The sequence below is a fragment of the Danio aesculapii genome, chromosome 8 (assembly GCF_903798145.1).
Source record: "Danio aesculapii chromosome 8, fDanAes4.1, whole genome shotgun sequence".
NCBI classification, from domain to species: domain Eukaryota; kingdom Metazoa; phylum Chordata; class Actinopteri; order Cypriniformes; family Danionidae; genus Danio; species Danio aesculapii.
The window spans coordinates 33,953,081-33,974,678 of NC_079442.1; the positions used below are offsets into that span (position 1 = coordinate 33,953,081).

The 21,598-nt window shown below is 37.8% G+C and overlaps 1 protein-coding gene across 3 annotated transcripts in view; it reads left to right on the plus strand.

The window, feature by feature from the left end:
• The window catches only part of zgc:92140 (uncharacterized protein LOC447854 homolog), a 63,657-nt gene that overhangs the window by 2,277 nt on the left and 39,782 nt on the right, over nucleotides 1-21,598 (plus strand). For 2 of the 3 annotated variants that reach the window (XM_056463796.1, XM_056463797.1), the window contains exon 2: nucleotides 21,122-21,245. In XM_056463796.1, coding sequence (XP_056319771.1) covers nucleotides 21,155-21,245 — 91 coding nt within the window. In that variant the 5' untranslated portion in view covers nucleotides 21,122-21,154. Of the gene's footprint in view, nucleotides 1-12,640; nucleotides 12,730-21,121; nucleotides 21,246-21,598 lie in introns of those variants that run through there. The other variant, XM_056463798.1, reaches the window with a different exon arrangement.

The window sequence follows — 21,598 nt, forward strand, 5'->3', positions numbered from 1 at the left end:
TGACGTCTGATGCATGTAGCATTCTGTAGTTAATAGACCATTTTAATGTGGGGATGTCATCGGCCCATGAACATTTCCTGCTTGTTATCAAACTAATTCATAACTGTAACAAGAGGCAATTCAATCATAACTTGATGTTAATGTTAGAACAGCTATCAATACATTATCATTATGTGGCTCTTTCTGGATTCTCGGAAGCTATAGAAATTTAAAATGTAAAACAGGATATACGTTGGGATCATTTGTTTTTGTTTACATCCCTCAAAATGGTCTATATATAGTATAAATGTAATCTAGGTGTACGGCTTTTTACCATATAGCCATTTTTATGATCCACAGCATCATTTGCATTGCTTCACTTTCATTCACAAATGAGATATGGTGTTGTAAATTGTCCCTCAGATGCGCACATCAGAAATCCTTCTCTTTTTGACATGTTATTTTTATATATATATATTATAGATCTATCAAATACTGTATGCAACTTTACATTTAGCCATTTTATGATACTTGATTAATTTGGTAATGTTTGATTTGTGAACAAATAATTAGATATTCAAGCAAATCTGCGATTCTTGAAGAATTTCTAACTTAAACTTAAAATGATCTTTTTCAGACAAGTTCGTCTTTTTCAGACGAGTTCAGCTTGCTTTTTCAGACAGGTCTGGCTTGCATTATTCATAGTTTTATTCAATAAACCATGAATAAACCATGTTTTTTCAGAGTGGTTTACGAGATCCATTAATCATTTCTGAAAACAGATTCTTTCAGTTTTGTCAGACTCTGAATGATCTGGTTTGACAGCTCACTGAACAGTTGTTGTGTAAGACTGTATCCCACAGTAGAGTCCTATCATGATTCCAGTGATTCTGTTGACTAAAAGAACTATTAATATGCTTATAAAGTTAGGTCCCTGAAGTAAAAAAATCCCATTCTGTTTCTTATAAGCAAATAGATTTTTAATAGTAAATAAATAATTCTTTAAAAACCAATCTCCTGTAAGCCAATGTCTGAGGTTGCTTATCAGACTATGCTTTTATTGAATTCATCAACCACTATAGAAAAACTGAATGTAAAAAACCTGGCTCTCTTCTTAAAAATCCTACAAGAATACTCTAAGGTGTACAGTATGCCATTTTACCTTTATTTGCCTTTACAAATAAAGATACCATGAAGAACCAAAAAAAGGAGTTTTCACAGTGAACATTTTAATAATCTTTAGAGTCTAAAGAGACTTAATGCTTTGAGCCATCAACGCCAATAATTAACATTTATTTTTAATAGTGTAAATATCTTATTATATTATAGTTACCAATTCATGTGTACTGTATAGCTACAGCGGTACTTTCTTTGTTTTGCATGTTTTAATTTTGTAATAGTTGTAACTACCAAATTGAGCATATTTTGATGTATAAAAATAGATATGATGCAGTATTTCAACATGAAATTCACCTTTTGGCCTCGTAGGGGGTTGTATTCTAGCACATATGGCCTCTTTAAGACCTCCAAGACCTGATTATTGTATACTGATATTTTAAAAATGGTTTCAAACTATTTATTTAAAACGAGCAACACAATTTTTGAGATTTTATTTTATTTTTTTGATAATTTCACTTAAGATTATTAAGTTCACTTAAACACTTTGTGTTGGGTCAGCATGAATAAATTGTATGGAACCCTGCATTTTTTTTCATGAAAATAATATGATTACTTGTTTAAATGGAACTTATCCAGCATATGTTTTATGTAGCGGATGCCCTTCCAGCTGCAACCCATCACTGGGAGACATCCATTCACTCCCATTCACACACATACACAACGGCCAATTAAGCTTACCCAGTTCACCTGTACCACGTCTTGAGACTTATGGGGGATACTGGAGCACCCAGAGGAAACCCAAGCGAACATGGGGAGAACATGCAAACTCCACATAGAAACGCCAACTGGCCCAACCGAGATGCAAACCAGTGACCTTCTTGCTGTGAAGCGTTCGTGCTACCCACTGCGCCACCGGGTTGCCCCATAATAAAAATAATAGTAAATAAATAAATAATTACTTAATTTTTTTTATACTCTAGGTGAATGCGTACCTTTGCTCTAGTGGTCACACAACTAAAAATGAGGTCAAGAATCTTGTTTTGATTCTGGAGTCAGATCTGAGTTTTAAAAGGAGTAACTAAATCAGCATACTATCATCCTAAACACTTCGCAATAATTAGATTCTTTGTTTCCGTTGAGGACTTAGAGAAACTTGTTCATGCTTTTATCACATCAGGGTTGATTACTGTAATGGGCTTCTCACTGGCCCTCCCAAAAAGACGCTGCTGCCAGGATTCTGACCAGAACCAGAAAATCCGAGCACCTCACACCTGTCCTCAGGTCTTTACATTGGCTCCCAGTTACATTCAAAATAGATTTTAAAGTATTAATACTTGTCTATAAATCATTAAATGGCATAGAACCTCAATACATTACAGATATGCTCACTGATTACAAAACCAACAGATCACTCAGATCATTAGGATCAAGTAAATTAGAAATTCCAAGAGTTCAGTCAAAGCATGGTGAATCGGCCTTCAGCTACTGTACTGCGCCCCCAGCTGCTGGAATCAGCTTCCAGAAATGATCAGATGTGCTCCAACATTAGGCACATTCAAATCAAGTCTTAAAACACATCTGTTTAGCTGTGCCTTTACTGAATAAGCACTGTGCTAGGTCTCACAGATCGCACTATTACGTCTTTCTTTTCTTTTTCATCCCTTTAAAACTTGTTTTAACACATTTTTATCAGTTTTTAATAATTTTTATTCTTTGATGTTTTTGTTTTCTTGTTTCTTTTATTCTTATTTATGTAAAGCACTTGATTTACCATTGTGTATGAAATGTGCTATATAAATAAACTTACCTTGTCTTCCCTATACACTAAAGACAACATATCCTGGGATATACAACTAATAAAATCTTAGATAAATCAGAATATAAAAAAATTCCTTTGGATATATTTTGCTAGGGTCAGATGATATAAAAAAAAAAATTACATAAAATGATTTTTTTTCTCATTGTTTTCCACCCTTGCCTTTTTAAGAGTAACAACAAAAAAAGTTAACATACTGTAAATATCCCCATTTCATGCTTATGAGGTTGTTCATTCAGCACACATACAAAGTAGTTTCAGTCCTAATAGCAATTTAAGTACACAAAGATGTTTTCATCCAAGTGAAGTGACTGAATTTCATGTTTAATGTGAATGCAAATTATATTGAGACTCTAAACAGCTTTGTTTTTTTTATATGCCGTTTCATAGCTGCAGCAAATTCACACACAAAATTAGAATAAACCGCCTTAATTAACATGTTTATTGAAGTTTGCTTCGTAGAAATTGCTTCATAGGAATGTTGTAGAGCAAGTAATGTGCCACTCTGGGATGTCAGGAACCACACGATGACGTATAAAAGCACAGTTCGTCATTTTCTACCGAAACAGACTGGTTAAAAGAACAAATTTACGGAAAGAAGGCAGACTTCTCTATGGGGGGACACAGCCAGATCTGTACCTCTCATCAGTCTGATGCCTCCATCTGTTTCGCTCTCATCTATAAGCAGTGTGTATGTGTTGCTTTGCTCACATATGGCTTTTGTTCTGGTGACTGAAGAGGCTGAAAGGCTATTAATAGCGTCTGTGGGTCCTCCTCCCCGTCAGTCAATTTCAAGCTTCTCCAGCGTCACCGTTACATTCAGATTCTCTCGCTCCAGTCGCTTTAAGGGACCTGAGAAAAGCAACTCATTTAGCTCCTGGGGTGGTGATGCAATGTCAGGGTGACATCACTCAGAAAGGAGGCTACCATATTACCCAGAGTGGAGGTGGTTGTTCTGTATGACTGACTCTGGGGATGTTATGTGTTGTATTTGTCAATTGCAATTTTTGATTTCTGAACTGATACGTGTGATTTTTGCACAGTGTGGGGTGGTTAGAGGAAAAAATGTCATCGTTTACTCAACCCACCTGTCTTTCCAAACCTGTGGTACTACTTTTAATATGTAGATTGCAAATGGAGTTATTTAGTGAAATGTTCTGACTACTTTTTTCAGGACTCAAAAGTGAAATCTCAGATCTGAGGATTTTATTTTTACTTATTTACTCTGTTTTAAAGAGATTTAAAATTACAATTCTGTCATCATTTACTGACTCTTCACTTGTTCAAAACCTATTTGAGTTTCTTTCTTCTGTTAATCACAAAAGAAGATATTTTGAAAAGGGCTGGTTGCTGGGACCCAGTTTGGGTTGACTGTTTGTCGGCGTCTATCAAAATGAGGATGTTATAAAATGCATATTATACCGAGTTATTACCAGAGAATTTCTGTGGTTTTACATTAAGGGTTGTGCGCTGGGTCATGTCTCCATTAGTGGCGAGACGACTCTGCACAATGCCAACAGTCGGTCGGCGAGTAAACAAATATAATGAATGAAAATACAAAGGCCGGTGCGTATAGACAAATAATGAAATGCTGTACAGTCACATGTCATTTGTTTCAGTTGTCTTCATTTTAATCCCTTCGTTATGATGCGATTGTGTGCTTTATCTGCCTGCCTGATTCCCGCTGAACTGGGCGGATTATGTGATGTTTGATTCGGTTTTTTTAAGGATTTTTAAGGACGGATTTTGGTTTGCGCTCTGGCACATGGTCTAACAGGGTTGTGCTTATACTCTTAATGAGTTATGGGTGTGTTTTAAGAATAAACCAATTAGAGTCTCATCTCCCATTCACTTTAAGAGTCAGTTGCGTCACGCCATGGTGCATTTGCTATTTACATAGCGGACTTTGGAAGTGGAAAAACTAAGCGCTGCACTATCTAGAAAATGGTTAAACAGACCATCTGCAGTGCGTCCTTTATAATCACTTTCTCTTTCTCTCTTTCGTAGATAACGAAATGGTGTTTTACGTGCTCCACTGAAGACATCCTTTAGCCTACATACAGTATTTAATTTCCTTTGTTAAGCGCAAAGATTTGTTTAAAAACTATTTTTGAATTCACATCTAATTTCCAGCAAACAAATAAATAAACAATAATAACGAAGCTTGGTCAAAAAATGGAAGTTATATACAAACCCACTATACGTCCCATATGGTCCAAAACTTGACATGTGGACAAATCTGAGCTTGTTTTTAAAAAAAACAAATATAAATATCTATATAATAAATAAAACTGCTAATAATAATAACATTATACAACAGCACGTTGTCATGAATAAACTAAAAAAAAGCCCCTGAGATGAAGAAAGCATGGAGGCAGTGGTTTTTATATTTATGTAGAAAATAATACTTAATAATTTATTTTCTTTAATTCTTTTTCATTTGTAAAGATATTTGCGTATTGTTGTACATCCTGTGTGTATTAAGCAACTGTAAGTGAGGTGCACAACTAACGTGCTCTGCGCTGGACTTTAGACCTGCTTTCAGCTGGTCTATTGCACACAAAAATAGCAACACGCCAACAATGCGCCTTAACACAGCTCTTTTCTAGACCGGAACACCCATGAGTCCACAAAGTGGTGTAAATGGATTTGCTATTTAAACAATGTGTTGGAAAATGGTAAAATTAAGGTTGCGTTGGTCTGAAAATAGCAACACGCCGGGGCAAACACGTCTTGCGCCTTATTGCACCGGGTGTATGATGTAGGGCTCATAGTTTTGCATTGTGGCAGATTACAGCCGAACTCTTACTAATCGCTAGTCCTGCTACACTGTTAACAATTTTTGTAAATTGCACAGTATTTAACTGTAATATTAACTTAATTTTACTGTAGGATAATTATGTAGTATGTTACTGTATTTTAAAGTCATATTGTGAAAATATTGTATATTTTACAGTAAAGATGCACTGCAAAAAATGCTGAGTTCCATAGCATTCCGTTATGTTGTCCCAACACAAATAGATTAAAATAAAACCTAACTGTTTTTACAAATCTAAGTAGATTGAACATAAAACAATTAAGTTCTCTCACACACATCTCAAGAATTGTGTTTTTCAGCTCCTTTTAACAAATTAGTTTGAACAAGCAGTAAAAATATTTTTTTAGTGTATATAATACTGTAGATACATGTACAGCAAGATAAATAGTGCTGTAAATGTAAATACAGTATTTTATTTAATTGATTTACAGTAAGTTACTGTAGATTCTACAGTAAATTGCTAACAGTCAATACTCAACACCTGCACAGTCAAAGATAGTACACACACCCACTGTCCTTCATTTTTCTTGCCTCAGAAAGCGTTGACAGAGTCGATTACAAATCCAGTCCTCCAGTTTTAGGTTCAGAGGTGACTGAAGAGGTTGAGCTTTGTCTCACGCTTTTGTCCCATCAAGTAGAGGTCATCGTGCGACAAACCTCCTCTCTTCTGATAAGACAGATCCAACATCCATTGTCAAACATCGACGATCTCCTCATCCGTGCATCACGAGATAGATGAACACGCTCATTTGAATGCTTAAATAACTGTGTCGTCTACCACCGCTGCCATTTAGATGGAAAAGATGATATTTTTAAGCCTTATTTAGATTTTGCCCGAATTAGTAAACATTTTGTAAAGAGATGTAAATGAGTTCCGCACAGTGGGAGAGATTTTCATTTGGAGACTTTCAAGAGCTCATTAGAAAGCTGTGTGTGTATATTTGCAGGAAACGGGCAGACCAATTACACGACAGCAGGCAACAGAATTGCTATATAATAGATGGTTTCCTAATTTCAAATGAATATTTATAGGCAGAATTAGGAGGTGCTTGTCATAGAGATGGATAAGGATTGAAGGGGTATAACTAAAACATTTTTGTTATACTTCAAATAAAGGTGAAATACATGTATGTTTTACCTCAACATAGTACTTAAAAACTAAAAGTGTACTATATAGATGATATAGATGAAGTGTAAAAAACAAATCTGTTCACTCTCGGATCCACATAAATGACTAAAGTGCAAATTCAGGTTCACAGAAATAAGGTATGTTTTCAAGAAAGTTTTCAAGAGTTTTTCTTGTGAATGAACTGCTAAAGACTGTATGTTTACATACACGAAAATAAAGTTTGATCATTAGGTTAAAATATGTGTACTCACCGGCCAATTTATTAGGTACACCCCACTAGTACCAGGTTGGACCCCCTTTTGCCTTTACAACTGCCTTAATCCTTTGTGGCATAGATTCATCAAGGCACTGGAAATATTCCTCAGAGATTTTGGTTCATATTGACATGATAGCATCATGCAGTCACTGCAGACTTGTCGGCTGCACATCATTGATGCGAATCTCCCGTTCCACCTCATCCCAAAGGTTCTCTATTGGATTGAGATCTGGTGACTGTGGAGGCCATTTGAGTACAGTGAACTCATCGTCATGTTCAAGAAACCAGTCTGAGATGATTCACGCTTTATGACATGGCGCGTTATTCTGCTGGAAGTAGCCATCAGAAGATCATAAAGGGATGGACATGGTCAGCAACAGGTAACACTGTGGTGTTGACGTGATGCTCAATTGGTACTAATAGGCCCAAAGTGTGCCAGGAAAATATCCTCTACACTATTAAACCACCACCACCAGCCTAAACCATTAAAAAAGGCAGGATGGATCAATTCTTTCAAGTTTCTGACTCCAAATTCTGACCCTACCATCCGAATACCGCAGCAAAAATCAAGATTTATCAGACCAGGCAACGTTTTTCCAACCTTCTATTGTCCAATTTTGGTGAGCCGGTGTGGATTGTAGCCTCAGTTTCTTGTTCTTAGCTTACAGGAGTGACACCCGGTGTGGTCTTCTGCTGCTGTAGCTCATCCGCTTCAAGGTTGGATGTGTTGTGCATTCAGAGATGCTCTTCTGCATACCTTGGTTATAACGAGTGGTTATTTGAATTACTGTTGCCTTTTTATTAGCTCGAACCAGTCTGGCCATTCTCCTCTGACCTCTGGCATCGACAAGGCATTTGCACCCACAGAACTGCCGCTCACTGGATATTTTTCTCTTTTTCTGACCATTCTCTGTAAACCCTAGAGATGGTTGTGTGAAAAATCCCAGTATATCAGCAGTTTCTGAAATACTCAGACCAGCCTGTCAGGCAACAACAACCATGCCACGTTCAAAGTCATTTAAATCACCTTCTTCCCCTTTCTGATGCTCGGTTTGAACTGCAGCAGAACGTCTTGATCATCTTTACATGTCTAAATGCATTGAGTTGCTGGCATGTGATTGGCTGATTAGAAATTTGCGTTAACAAACTGTTGGACAGGTGTACCTAATAAAGTGGCCAGTGAGTGTATATTGACAATATTCATTTGGAGACTTTCAAGAGCTCATTAGAAAGCTGTGTGTGTATATTTACAGGAAACAGCCATCCCAATTACATGACAGCAGACAACAGAATTGCTATATAATAGATGGTTTTGTAATTTCAAATGAATATTTATAGGCTGAATTAGAAGATGCTTGTCAGCTTTATAGAGATGGATACGGAAAAATTACAGACATGAACCCCAGAGTAAGTTTCCACGAAGCTCTGGCTTTGCTTTGCTGAAGGAAAAAATTATGCCTCTTCTTAATAATAGCAGAAAGGAACAATACAATGGTGTGTTGTTTTGAAGAGACTGATACATCGGAAGACAAATGAGCAAAGTTTGGTTCGACTAGTCATATATGAGAGGTGGATGTTGTTTATGAGTCACTGAGCTTTTTTCTGACAGATACACCAGGCTTCACACTTGGTATAGAGCTGACAGGCAAAAATCAGTTGCGGAGTGAAGTCAGTGTTGGAGTCAGGCGGTGTTTGGGACAGCCCTGAGTGGTACTGTGTGACACTGATCGATTTCGACTTCTGCAAATAAGGTTTCTACACCGTCTGAGTTGAAGACACTGACTCTTATTCATGAAGTATGAGTAGAATGAGCTTCTGTGTGAATAGTATGTGACACCATTCTTGCTTCAGTTGTCTCGTTGTCTCAATTCTGTTGGAAGGTTTACGGCCTGTAAGGATGATTTATGAATGTTTACTGCTCCCGAGGGGAAAGTGAGTTTTTATTTTGGGCTTAAAAACGGTTATGCTAGGTGTTTTATGCTAGCTCGTGAATGATTTCCATGAAAAACATTGGTTATTGCTGCTTTATAAGGCAAATTGGTATAAAATAAAAATAAAATGTGGATACTTTTACATAACAACAGTGTAATTTGTGATTTTTGAAAGTTTTGCTTACATATGGCAGCGTTTTTCCGCACAGTTTAACTAATAATGGCAAAACGCTAATTAAACTTGAAAAGTACCAAGAAAAGAACAAAAAAGAACCAAAGCTAAAGTTTATTTGTATAGAACATTTTGTAAATATTGTCATCAAGGTGCCTTATGAACAAAAGTTTCTGTCTACATATAAATTAAATGCTGCTCTATTGAACTTTCCATTCAATTAAGGATCCTAAAAAACGATCTTCAGTTTTCATACACAAAAATGAGCATACTAGATGAAAATTTTCATTTTAAATACGAATAGTTCACTTATTACTGTTTTACTGTATATTTGTGGGGGGAAAACAAAAACAGGACCAATCTTCATTTGCTTAAAATCTCACCCATCCGATTTGACTTTTTAATATACACTACCTGACAATAGTCTTGTCATCAATCCCAGTTGTAAGAGCATCAAATAATAGCTTGACTTCTAGTTGATCATTTGGAAAAGTGGCAGAAGGTAGAGTTTTCTGATGAATCATCTGTTGAACTGCATTACAATCATCACATACTGCAGAAGACCTATTGGAACCCGCATGGACCCAAGATTCTCACAGAAATCAGTTTGGTGAAGGAAAAATCATGGTTTGGGGTTATATTCAGTATGTGGGCGTGCGAGAGATCTGCAGAGTGGATAACAACATCAACAGCCTGAGGTATGAAGACGTTTGTACTGCCCATTACATTACAAACCTCCTTCTCATACTTCAGCCTCCACATCAAAGTTCCTGAAAGGAAAGAAGGTCAAGGTGTACTAGGATTGGCCAGCCCAGTCACCAGGTATGAACATTATTGAGCATGTCTGGGGTAAGATGGAGGAGGCATTGAAGATAAACCCAAAGAATCTTGATGAACTCTAGGAGTCATGCAAGAACACTTTCTTTGCCATTCCAGATGACTTTATTAATAAGTTATTTGAGTCGTTGCAGAGATGTATGGATGCAGTCCTCCAAGCTCATGGGAGTCATACACAATATTAATTCTTTTTCCACTGCACCATCATGACTTTATATTCTATACTGGACATTTTTTAAGTCACAAGACTTTTGTCTAAGCAAAGTCAGACCTTACTGTCCTACTGACCTTACTTTTCAAATAGTCAACACATTGATTAACCTGCAATCATTTATTAGTAATGGTGGTAGGCAGGGTTTGAAATTAACACCACCAACTTGCTAAAGGAAGGTGAAAATTGCCCATAACACATATCAACACATTAGAGAATTTGGCAGGTTATAATTGATCAATTAGGTTTCATCACTTTGCGTGTAATTGAACTTAAGGGTGCAAGATGTGATGCAGCATGTTGCTATAGGCCAGCATTTTCTGTTAAGTGTGCGACCATTTAACGCTGAGCTGGAGCCCGAGGACACGATTAGGTCCTCATAAATGGCATCAGAACACAATTGTTTAAGAATGGATGTCAATGGATGTTTGATCGGATAAAAATCGACTGCTTGTCCACTAATATTTAATACATTTAGCATCAGCTATATTTTTCAACTAAACTATTTAAGTGTTAGATCTCTCTCATCCTTCACAGACCACAAAGGTTCGGAGATGTTCAAAGTCCAGAAAAAGAATCAAAAACTTTGTCAAAACATTCCATGTTGTCATCTGAAGCTTTTGTGAGCTAAAAAATGTTATTACTTTTTTCATTTGAGTCTTCACTCTTATGTCGGGTCGTCAGGGTCTATGTTTACATTTTTGGTTCCTTTTCTGGTCTCTGATCGTCTCAGGACCTTTTCTGTACATGGAGGGTCAAAGATTTCATCTAAAATATCTTCATTTGTGTTCTGTAGATGAAAAAAAGGTCTCAACAAATTGTTTTTGTGAACTAACCTTTTAGCTATTTACTATTACCAAAGTCCCTTTAAGGCATACTGTAGGTCACAAACTCAATTCCTGGAGGGCCGCAGCTCTGCACAGTTTAGCTCCAACCCTAATCAAACATAGCTGATCCAAACAATCAAGGTGTTCAGGACTACTATGGACTTCTAAGCAGATGTGATTTGGAGGTGGTTGGAGCTAAACTATGCAGAGCTGCATCCCTCAAGGAGTTGAGTTTGAGACCTATGCTTTAAGGCAAGTCATTTTAAGATCCAAGTTTATGATTACAATACATATTTGGAATCACCAATAAAATTAAACAACAACCGTCTCACAAGTTTAGTTTCTAAACGTCTGAATCAAACAAAATCTGCATATTTTCAGGTTGCCCAAGCTAATGCGTATGTACACTCGAAAGAAACGAGATCACGACACCAACCTCATTTATGGCCGTTCTACACATTATCATCCACTGGTCTTCTGAAGTAATTCATAACTTGGTCTTGATGGAGAGTCTCCTTCAGAAATGAAACTCTTTGAAACAAACGTGACTCTTTGTTTACAAGTTTGTAGGTGTCTGAGTAGTTGCTGTCATGTAATGTGCGTTTGACAGGAGAGACTGTACCTTGTGGTCATTTCATACAGATTACAAAACCAAAAAACCTTTGTTTTCAAATGCACTTGGTTCATTTAAAAGTACGGATTTAAAGCTTTATCTGGATATATTTCTTATGTCTGTGAAGCAAATTTTTGCTGAGATTCCAGTGTGTTTGTTGACCACGTAACAAAAAAGCACACGTCTGGTCCGAGCTTCTCCGTCAGTCTATAGCGATCGATGATTGGTTCCTGTACTGGTATGCGGGGCTTGATTCGCCATATTGACTGTAACACTTTTGCCTATTCACATCTATACGAGTGATATGTCTTGTGTATTCTAGAGTCTTTGCTACTACTAACTATTTCCAAGCAAAGTAAATGTTGTTAAAATTACAACAGAATTTTACATCCACATTCTGTGGACTGTGATTGGCTAAAGCTGAAAGCAGTTCAATGATTTAAATTCAAATTACTAATCTTTTGGGGGCTGGCATTTTTGTTTTGGCTATTGTAGAAGAACTTATTATAAAATTCTGTAGCCAAATTGGCTGCTGAGTGAGGAAGTTCGTTTAAACCTTATTATGGTTTCCTTAACCATCTTGGTCCGACATTGATGTTTTTTTTCAACTATAAGGGGTCTTGTGGGTAAAAATTACTGCTTTTAACCAAAGTTCTGGCCATAAAATGTCACGTTGACCATCTTTGACATCTTTATCGTCCCATCTGTTTCTCAGACTCGTTGCTTTCTCAAACTTGAACTCTCTCTTTCTCTGTTTTTCAGTCCTTTCGTCCCCCTCTCTTCACAAGGTTGGAGAGTTCCCTTCTTAAACAGTAGCTCTATTATTTTAACATCTCTCCACCCCCAAACCACCGCTTACCCTGCTTAAGACATAAAGAAGGATCGAAAGGAAAAGAGAAAGAGGCTTTAGTCTGAAGATAATCATGACAGCACTGAGACGTTTGGACTGTGGGTCTCAGCAGGCTTGATGATCTGTTTAATCTGGGACAGGGGGGTGTTGTTGATGCTTCAGTCTTTGTGGGTGAGTAAATATTATAGAGGGCGTCTGAATGAATGGGGTCTCCTCTTGGTGTTTGGTGTTTTGTTGTCCCGTCTCAGCTGGCATTCTGAGGACTTGTTTTCTCCTTCCCATGATTCTTGCTCTCTCCAGATCAGCCTGTTTTTCAGGGTGAGCGGTGGCTCAGACAGCTCTCAGCCCTGCGGCCTGTTTGAGGGTGTGTGATTGTATGTGTGTGTGTTTGTGTGTGTGTGTTGTGGTTGGGGTGTGTTGAAGTCTTGCTTGACTTCATCTTTAAGGCTGTTGCTTAGAAAGTAGGTTATTCATTTGTCCTTGCACATTATTTTCTTTTTATTGTCAGGGGATGATTGTTTGAATGCTTAGAGATAGTATGATGGTATGTTGTTGGTTAAGAAGGCGCTTTGCGCATCGAAAATATGTACTTGTACCCATATTTCATTTTGGTGATCTTGGTGATCAATTTTGAAAACTGTTAACAAACATTTCTGTGGGAATTCTTTGTAAAGATTTTACTGTCACTTTTGGTTAATATCTGTTGTTCATCAGTTGTATTGTAAAAGTAATTGTTGTCTTAGCTATTATCACAATTTTAATATAAGTGCATTCCTTATTCTTAGATGCACATCAGGGGTTTAAATGCCTGTTTACTGTTTGTCTCTTTGTTAAAAAAATCCTATTGTGCATTATAAAAGGTCATATTTTGATTTTGGGGGTCCATAACAACAGGCTGATATGCATGCAAGGTCACAAAACACTTTCACTGTCTTATAATATGCATTATTTATTTTTACCTAATCATCCCAACGACTGTCATATGATTATTTCAGCAATTCATTTGTTTCCAAATCCCTCCTTTGTGTGAGGCTAATCTGCTGTGATTGGTCCGATGATCCAGTTTGTTCTTATTGATTGAATGGGTTCAGCGCGGGTCCAAGAGACACGCCCACCACGGTTAGGAAGAAGCTCAGAGTATATGTGTGAGCCCAATGTATTCTTAACCCTAACCCCAAGAAATAACAACGACACACATTCAGTAATAATCCACACAGTGGCAAAAGTTGAACTATTTTGAAAATTTACTGTGCCGTGTGTGTGAGGAACAGCTGATGATGGCCATAGCAAAGGCAAACAGCAGAGGATCGCGAGCTCAGAAACACAATTAAATTGGTAAACAAAGAAGCACGCGTCACGTTTTCAACGGGGTTTTGGACACAATATGTGAATAGCCCCATACAGATTTAACTTGAGAGATACAGTACAAGCACTGATCCATAATAGATACGTAATTGCAATCTACGTGGACCGATTGCAAGTTATAACACACAATTAATTACATATTTTGCAAACTACAGAGAAAATGTTTTAATTACACTTACATGTTATGATCCAGAGGAAGAAGAAACTTGTCCATATGAACTGCAACAGACAAAGTCTCTGTCAAAGTTTGACAAAGTCTCATACATAATAGTCTCTGCTGCTCCTTCCTTTAATAGAAGTTGCAGCGTAGGTTATTGTATCAAAAATCTGAAAAATGACAGGAACAAACGGCACTAGCTTGGCTATACTTTGGGATTGTTGTGAAAATGAACTTTAACCCTTTTTTCCACACAGCCGAATCTTCATCTGTCAGTGATCGTCATCTTCTTGTAATTATCAGTCCCGTGATCCTCAGCACTCTGTTCGGGTCTGAAGGGGAAGGCACGTTCACGTTTTACGAGCTCCAGCACTGAATATTTGGTGATGTACTAGGGCTGGATGATTTGGCCTAAAATCTAAATCTCGATTAAAATGTTCTATTTACTCGATAACGATTAATAAGTGATTGTTTTATTTATTTGTTTAATTTTTTTGTCTTCTTCGTGCTGCCCACATTCGTCAATGCTACCAAGCTGACCAATCACAGAGCTTGCGCTGTGTGTCATCGTGACGTGTAGTAACATTTTGACACGTCAGCTTCAGCATCAGTCATGGCAAGGGGTATGCGACCATGTGAAGCCTGCGCTCCTTGCAGAATTGTAAACAGAAGGGGTCATGTGACCACATGCGGTAGGGAAAGTAACTGAAAAAGTTGACCTTGTAAAATTTGATCGATTATAGGTTCTGAATGTCGATTTCAATTACTTTTTGATTAATCATCCAGCCCTATGATGTACCATGTCGACATTGACGCGTTCAAGCAAAAGATCCGAATTCAACGCGATTCATTTATTCGACTCTGAGTCGACTATTTCGTTAAAGAATCAATAGTTTTAAACACTGTGCACTTTCAGATTTAAACCTCAGCTGGATGTTTTCATTCGCTTAGTGCTGTGTTACACACTGCATGAAAGGTCTTTTTCAAAATCCAAAAATAGGGGCTCTTTAAGGGATTTAAATGCTGCTTTATTCGCTTTTCCCCTTATTTTTATTTCAATGGAAAAATATCGCTTTTGTTTGAATCGGATTATCATCAAAGTGTGTTTTAGTCATTTAGCAGGTTTAAGCTGTGTCCTGTTGACACAGATTTGACCATCCTGTGACACTCACATGACCTGTATATACGTGCATTGAACACAACACAGACATCAATGTTATTTCTGCTTAAGAGAAAGTGAACCTGACACAAGTGCCCAGATGGCTTCTTGTTTATGTCACAGTAGTAAGAGGTGTGAACAGACTCTCAACCTCTGTTAGGTAACACAAGGATGAATAATTTAAATCGTATTTTTAGCTACTTTGCTAGAATCACTATATTCAAAGCAGTTCCTGCAGCACTAGTGTCACCAAAGTAATAACAAACTTGTGTGCTTTCATACAGGTTGGTTATAGGTCAAATACAGATTTAGATCTGGATGCAACTCATGCATCGACAGATGTAACTAAAATGGTGTGTGTCTGCCAGGTTGATGGATGGATATTTTGGGTGGGTGGATTTATGGGTGGATGGATGGATACATTAGATGGATTGGATGGTGGGGTAGATGAGTGGTATAGATTGATGGAAAGGATGAATAGTTTAGTGAGTGCTATAGGATGATACCATGTCTTGGTATGGATGAATGAATGGGTTGATGTGGTTGTATGAAAGTATTAGTCTGTGGGGCGGATGGGTGGTAAAAATGGATGGACGGGTTATATAAATGGATGTATAGATTGATGGATATTAATAGATAAATGGGTGTTATAGATAAAAGAAATAGATGGGTATTGTGTAGGTGGATGCATTGGTTAAGTGGTATGGACCAGGACTGCACAATATTGGAAAAAACGGTAATATTTTATTTTTTTGTGATACATATTGCGAATGTTTTTTTTTTTTTCCTGGGAGTCTAGAAGTCTTCAGGTACATAAATTGAATTATCAAGTGTTGAATAACACTGTAGAGACTTTTTCTTTAAGTTACAAACGTAATAAATACTTGTGCCTTGAATGCTTTAAACTGGCTTTAAATACTTTAAATGACATATAAAAATAACTTTAAAATACTTTAAAATACATGTAAATTATAAAGTTTTTGCAGTTACTGCACAGTGTAACAATAAATCAAGTTTTTTTGGCTTAGCCCTGTCACAATAATCAATATATTGACTTATTGGGCAATACTCGAGATGACCTCGATAATATCTGCCGCTGCAATATTTATTTACAAATTCACAAATAACGTTAAAGCCATTTTACAATGAGATTTACATTCTACCTCATCGGTTACAAGGGTTATAATTGGACATTTACCCAATAGGACATTTAATAGTGTATTTGGTAGGACATTTACCTTTTAAACATTAAATTATAGAATTTAAAAAACCTTGACAATGATATGTATTTTAAAGTGTTTGTGGCTATTTGCATTATTATGTAATCAGTGGTATAAAATAATCTCAAAGTGACAATAATATCGCTTATCGCAACAATTTCTGTGACTATATATCACACAACAAAAATTCCTTATTGTGACTGGCCTACGTGGCTCTATCGCATTCACTAGACTATAAACCTTACTACAATCCCCTCCCCAATTTAGTACGAATTGCTTATCCCCCAATGATGGTTGGGTTTAGGGGTGGGATTGGGATTTTAAAATTGTACATTTTTGTATGACTGAACGCTCCACTGAACTGATAAAACATAAATTAGTTACGTTTCCTCATGAGATCAGGCTGGGGGTAAGTATGATGGATGATGTATGGGTAGCATAGATTATAATGGTGAATTCATTGGGTGGATAAGTGGTATAGATGGATGGATGATGCCTGTCTATGGGTGGATGGATGGATGGATGAGTGGGTGGGTGGGTACATGGGGTGTAGATGGATGATGTATGGGTAGTATAGATTATAATGGTGAATGCATTGGGTGGAAAAGTGGTATAGATGGATAGAACTGTGGCATGGATGATGTCTTTGTATGGATGGTATAGATACAGTGGATGGTTGATGTGTTATTGCTGTGATTTTTCTGGGCAATTGTTTGAGTGTAGCATTCTAATTGCTTGTTAGCAAGTTTTAAATAGACACACATAATACACACATAACTTTGTTGGAGATGCTGTATATAAGCAATCAGGCAAGTTGCACATGTAGATCTTCGCAAAGGAAGGCCGTTCCAGTTCTGAGCAACTCCTAACACTCTTTTGAGATCTGAGATGGTGTAAATCTAAACACTTCCTCATCGAAAACCCCTACTGTGGGTGATTATACTTTCACAGGCTTTTAAGGGATGGCGGACTGAATCTCGGCAGCCTTGAGAGGTAGGTTTTGTTTACTCAAGGCTAGAAGCAGAGAGCGGTCAGACTCGTGAGTGAGCGCACACACGCACACCTTTCTCTCGCCTGTACACCTGGTGCTTTGTCCTGCGCCCCGTGCTGTTAAAGGCAGAGCTAAACACTGCCCCTCCTATCGACTTCAAACGAGGAGAGAGGCAGGAGGAGGAGTAGCGGCTCTTTTGATCTTTCTCTTCTCTGTTTTGTCCTCTTCTAGTTTGTCTCCCTCGTTTCTGAGTCTGTTACTGTCGCTTCGAGGTCCATGTTGGTGAAGATGTTGTCATCTCACTGCTGATGATTCTGAAGGTGCTTTAATATGCAATGTGATGCAATGATTACATATTTTTGTAGGCATATTTTGAACACCCTGGCTTTTGGTTCACTGCAGAATTTTTGCCAACAAAAGTTTTCAGTTTTGTAACTTCTACAAATTTTGAGGCTTAAAAATAATTGGCAAAAGTGAAAAGGTAAATGAGTTATGGCCATAAACAAATGATGCCTCTGAAATCACATACTTCCATATTATATAGTACATTAAAAACAGTATGAAAGTCTAGATGTATGTCCGAAGTCATAATAGTCATGCGAGAAGTACCTGAATGACCTACTAGTTCCGGCGAGATTTTAAAGTGCGTATCTGATGGACGCTACGCTATCCCATGCGAGAGAATTTATGAATGGAAGTAAAGCAATGCCACTGATGTGGGTAGGCCATGTGATAAACAGGGGCGTAGCAACCGGGGGGGACGGGGGACGGGGGGATACGTCTCCCTCACTTTTAGAGACAGACCATTTAGGACAGACCCCCCCCCCCCCTTTTTAAAATGTCCGCCACACCCCTGGTGATAAATACAATGCTGGTTGTAGTACGTAATACTGTATAGAATGCACTTTTCTAATGTTCATGTTGTAAATTCAAATTCAAGTGTAGTACCTATTTAGTAGGCGATTTAGCAGAACAGCCTTAGCATACCCCATTAGCCATCATATAGTGCTCTCCACCATTAAGCTTTAAATTTAGTCTAAAATGTTTTTAATTCAAAATGTTTGCAATAGTGGGATATTTAAGGAGTAAAGGTCCTTCTAAATTCCAAGCAAAATTCAGAAATCAGGCCAAAGCAAAGTTCAAAGTTTGGGACAATCGCGAACTGAAGAGCGGCGGTGGGGGTGGGGGGAGAAGATTGCATAATTGAGGCCCTGTTTACACTAATACGTTTTCGTTTTAAAATGCATACGTTTTGCTACAGTTACGCCTTCCATCCACAGTACCGCAGAGTTTTCAAACACCGAAAACATAGTGTTTTGGAAATGCTGAAGAGGCTGTTTTGGTTTTAAAACGCTGCTGCTCCATGTCAGTGCGGATGGGGGGAAAATGCAGACATCTGGAAACGAAGCCATGGCTGCAGACATTTGGGGCTGATTGGGGCTTTTTCCTCAATATTAAGTAGCCTACACAAAGTTCAGTCTTGCATCCTTTCCTTGTAAGTTCAGACTTCACAAGTTTGATATGGAAAACAAACACCCAATGAGATGTTGAGTGAATCTTCAAAGGGAACAGTGTACTTTAACATCATTCACATCACTCTGGCTACGTTGTTTCATTATCTTTAAATTAAAGTGAAAACATGATATGAGGAACTGCCTATTTTCATCTTGGTATTAACAACTTAACAGACACCAAAAATGTCTATAGTGAGATGAGATTCAGCGGTATATCCTTGATGAGTTGTCCGACGTGCACAGCTCTTATCTGGGGGGCTGTGCTCAAAGCACCCACTGACTGCCTGAAGCTCAAATGTGCACATACACTGCAACACATGCCAGAATTTGTGTGGTCACATGATGTGTGTTTTCATCAGTGTTTTCATCAGTGTTTTCATCAGTATGGACTGAGATCTGTTCAGAAACACTAGGTGAAACGACAGTGTAGACATGGATCATTTTCATTCTAAAACAACGTTTTAAATCTAAAACGTATTAGTGTAAACGGGGCCTAAGAGCAGGGGGCATTCATTTTTGATTAAAAATGCACGCGGCTGGTCCAAGGTGATGGCTGAAATACTGAAATTGGCTGAATGGCTGAAATTGCTGAGACTGTGCAAACATCCACACAGCTATTAATATGAGATGCTTTCTTAATATATGTTTTCTCACAGCTGTTGGGTTAGTAGTGTCTTTATTTTGTATTGACATTGCACATACTTCCATCTTCATCTAAACATTGCTTTCAACAATATTGTCAGTGTTGCAATGTTCATCATCAGTATACTGCTGCTCAGGTTATTGAAAACTGTTACCATTAAATAAATAAAGAAAAAGAACTTGAATGTGAGTATGATGGGCCTTCAGACTGTAGAACATATTAAGTTTACCTGTTAAAATTATTAAGTTTATTGTTCTCAAAAAACTCATTTTGTCAGTTGTAAGCAACTACCTTTTTCAAGATAAATAAATCCTTTAAAGTCAGCTGAGACTTTTATTTCAGTATGTATGTTGATGTACTTCAAACTAGAAGAGAATATTGAGTAGGGGCAGGGCTTTCTTTTTGCGCATCATTCACTAAGGTCACGTTTACACTGTCAGGTCTTGATGCCCAATTCCGATTTGTTGCCTATATCTGATTTTGTCCGTTTACATGTTCTTTTAATTATGACCCATATCTGATTCATGTGTTTACACTTGCTATACAATTTACGACGTTGCGCATGCATAAAGGCGGGTTCCAGCATCTGCGGGTTCCACACTAGCCACCATGGAAGAAATTGTCTTGTTTTTAACTCTGCGAAATATGCGAAGTTTGCCCAATTTTAAAATAATTTTGAGCCAGAGGCGGAGGAAGAGGAAAAGGGCATTGATTGATTGTTAAGGTTATTAAACTGCGGAGAAGTACCACATTGTCGCAAGTTTAATGTGAAGTGCTTACATGCTGAATTCTGGGCTATTTTCTTCTAGTAAAACCTAGCAATGCTTTGTTATAATATGTAAGTCATGCTTAATAATGTCTGATAGTCAGTGCATTCGATACAATAAAAGTTGCAGCTGTTTTTCTTATACTTCACTTATACAAGCCATTTTGTCAGTTTGTTTTATTTAATCCTCTTTAGTTGATGTTTAAAGTCATTTCTTCACAGTTATCTTGGAGTAACCGCAGGTATATTCCATCCCATTAGCTGTGAGAATTAAAATACGTCCACAAAGAATCCAGATCCTTAATTCTAAACAGAGATCTGTTGTTTGATCTTTAAAAGCCTAACAGCGTTGATGTTGTGCTTGAACTGCGTGCTATATTTCTTTATTTGTGAATGCCATTGGCTTGATGTTTTATAGTGCGCTGACATTCATACCTTAAGTGTGTCTAAATGCTTTTCTGCTGCTGCTGTGTGTGTGTGTGTCTCGTGTTAGTCTTGGCCTGTGTTCAATTTGAAGATACACACGATCATAAGTAAAGAGGTGGAAAAAAGATGAATCTGTTACTCTGGCTCGGGGGCTGTGATAGAAAGCATGTCTGGATCTGTTCAAGCTCAACTCAGATGTGTTTTCTTTTCCTGATGATCGGTAGTACGTAACCCAGCAGAACCTCTAATGGAGCTAATCGTGTGTCTGTCGTGACTTGAAAAGTGTGTGTGCGCGCTGAATGTGTTTACTGTCTCTTGTCAGGTGAGATGGTGAGAGGGGGGACGGAGTGAGGCCATGGGCTGCACCTCGGCTAAGCAGGTGTCGGCTGTGCCCACCGACGAAGAGGGCCGGGGCAAAGCCTACAGCAACGGTGACCTCTTCACTGGTCAGTCACCAACACACACACACATACACGCACAACGAATTTATGTTGCATGAATGGTCAGAATTAACAAACCCACATTACTCACCAGTGTGCAAATAGAAATGGTGATTGCTTTGTCAAGGGCTAGTGTACATAATATTTAAAGATCCGCAAAGCCAAATAAACTATTGTAGAGTTTAAATCCTGGATTAGGCGAGGCATGAGTTATGACCATTGTGGCACTTAAAGGTATTATTCACTCAAAAGAAAAAGCCACTATGTATACGCATCTATAATTTTCTCACCCTCACCCTGTTGGTCCAAGCCTGCATGACTTTCTTTTTTTGTAACACAAAGGAAATAATTGAGATCGA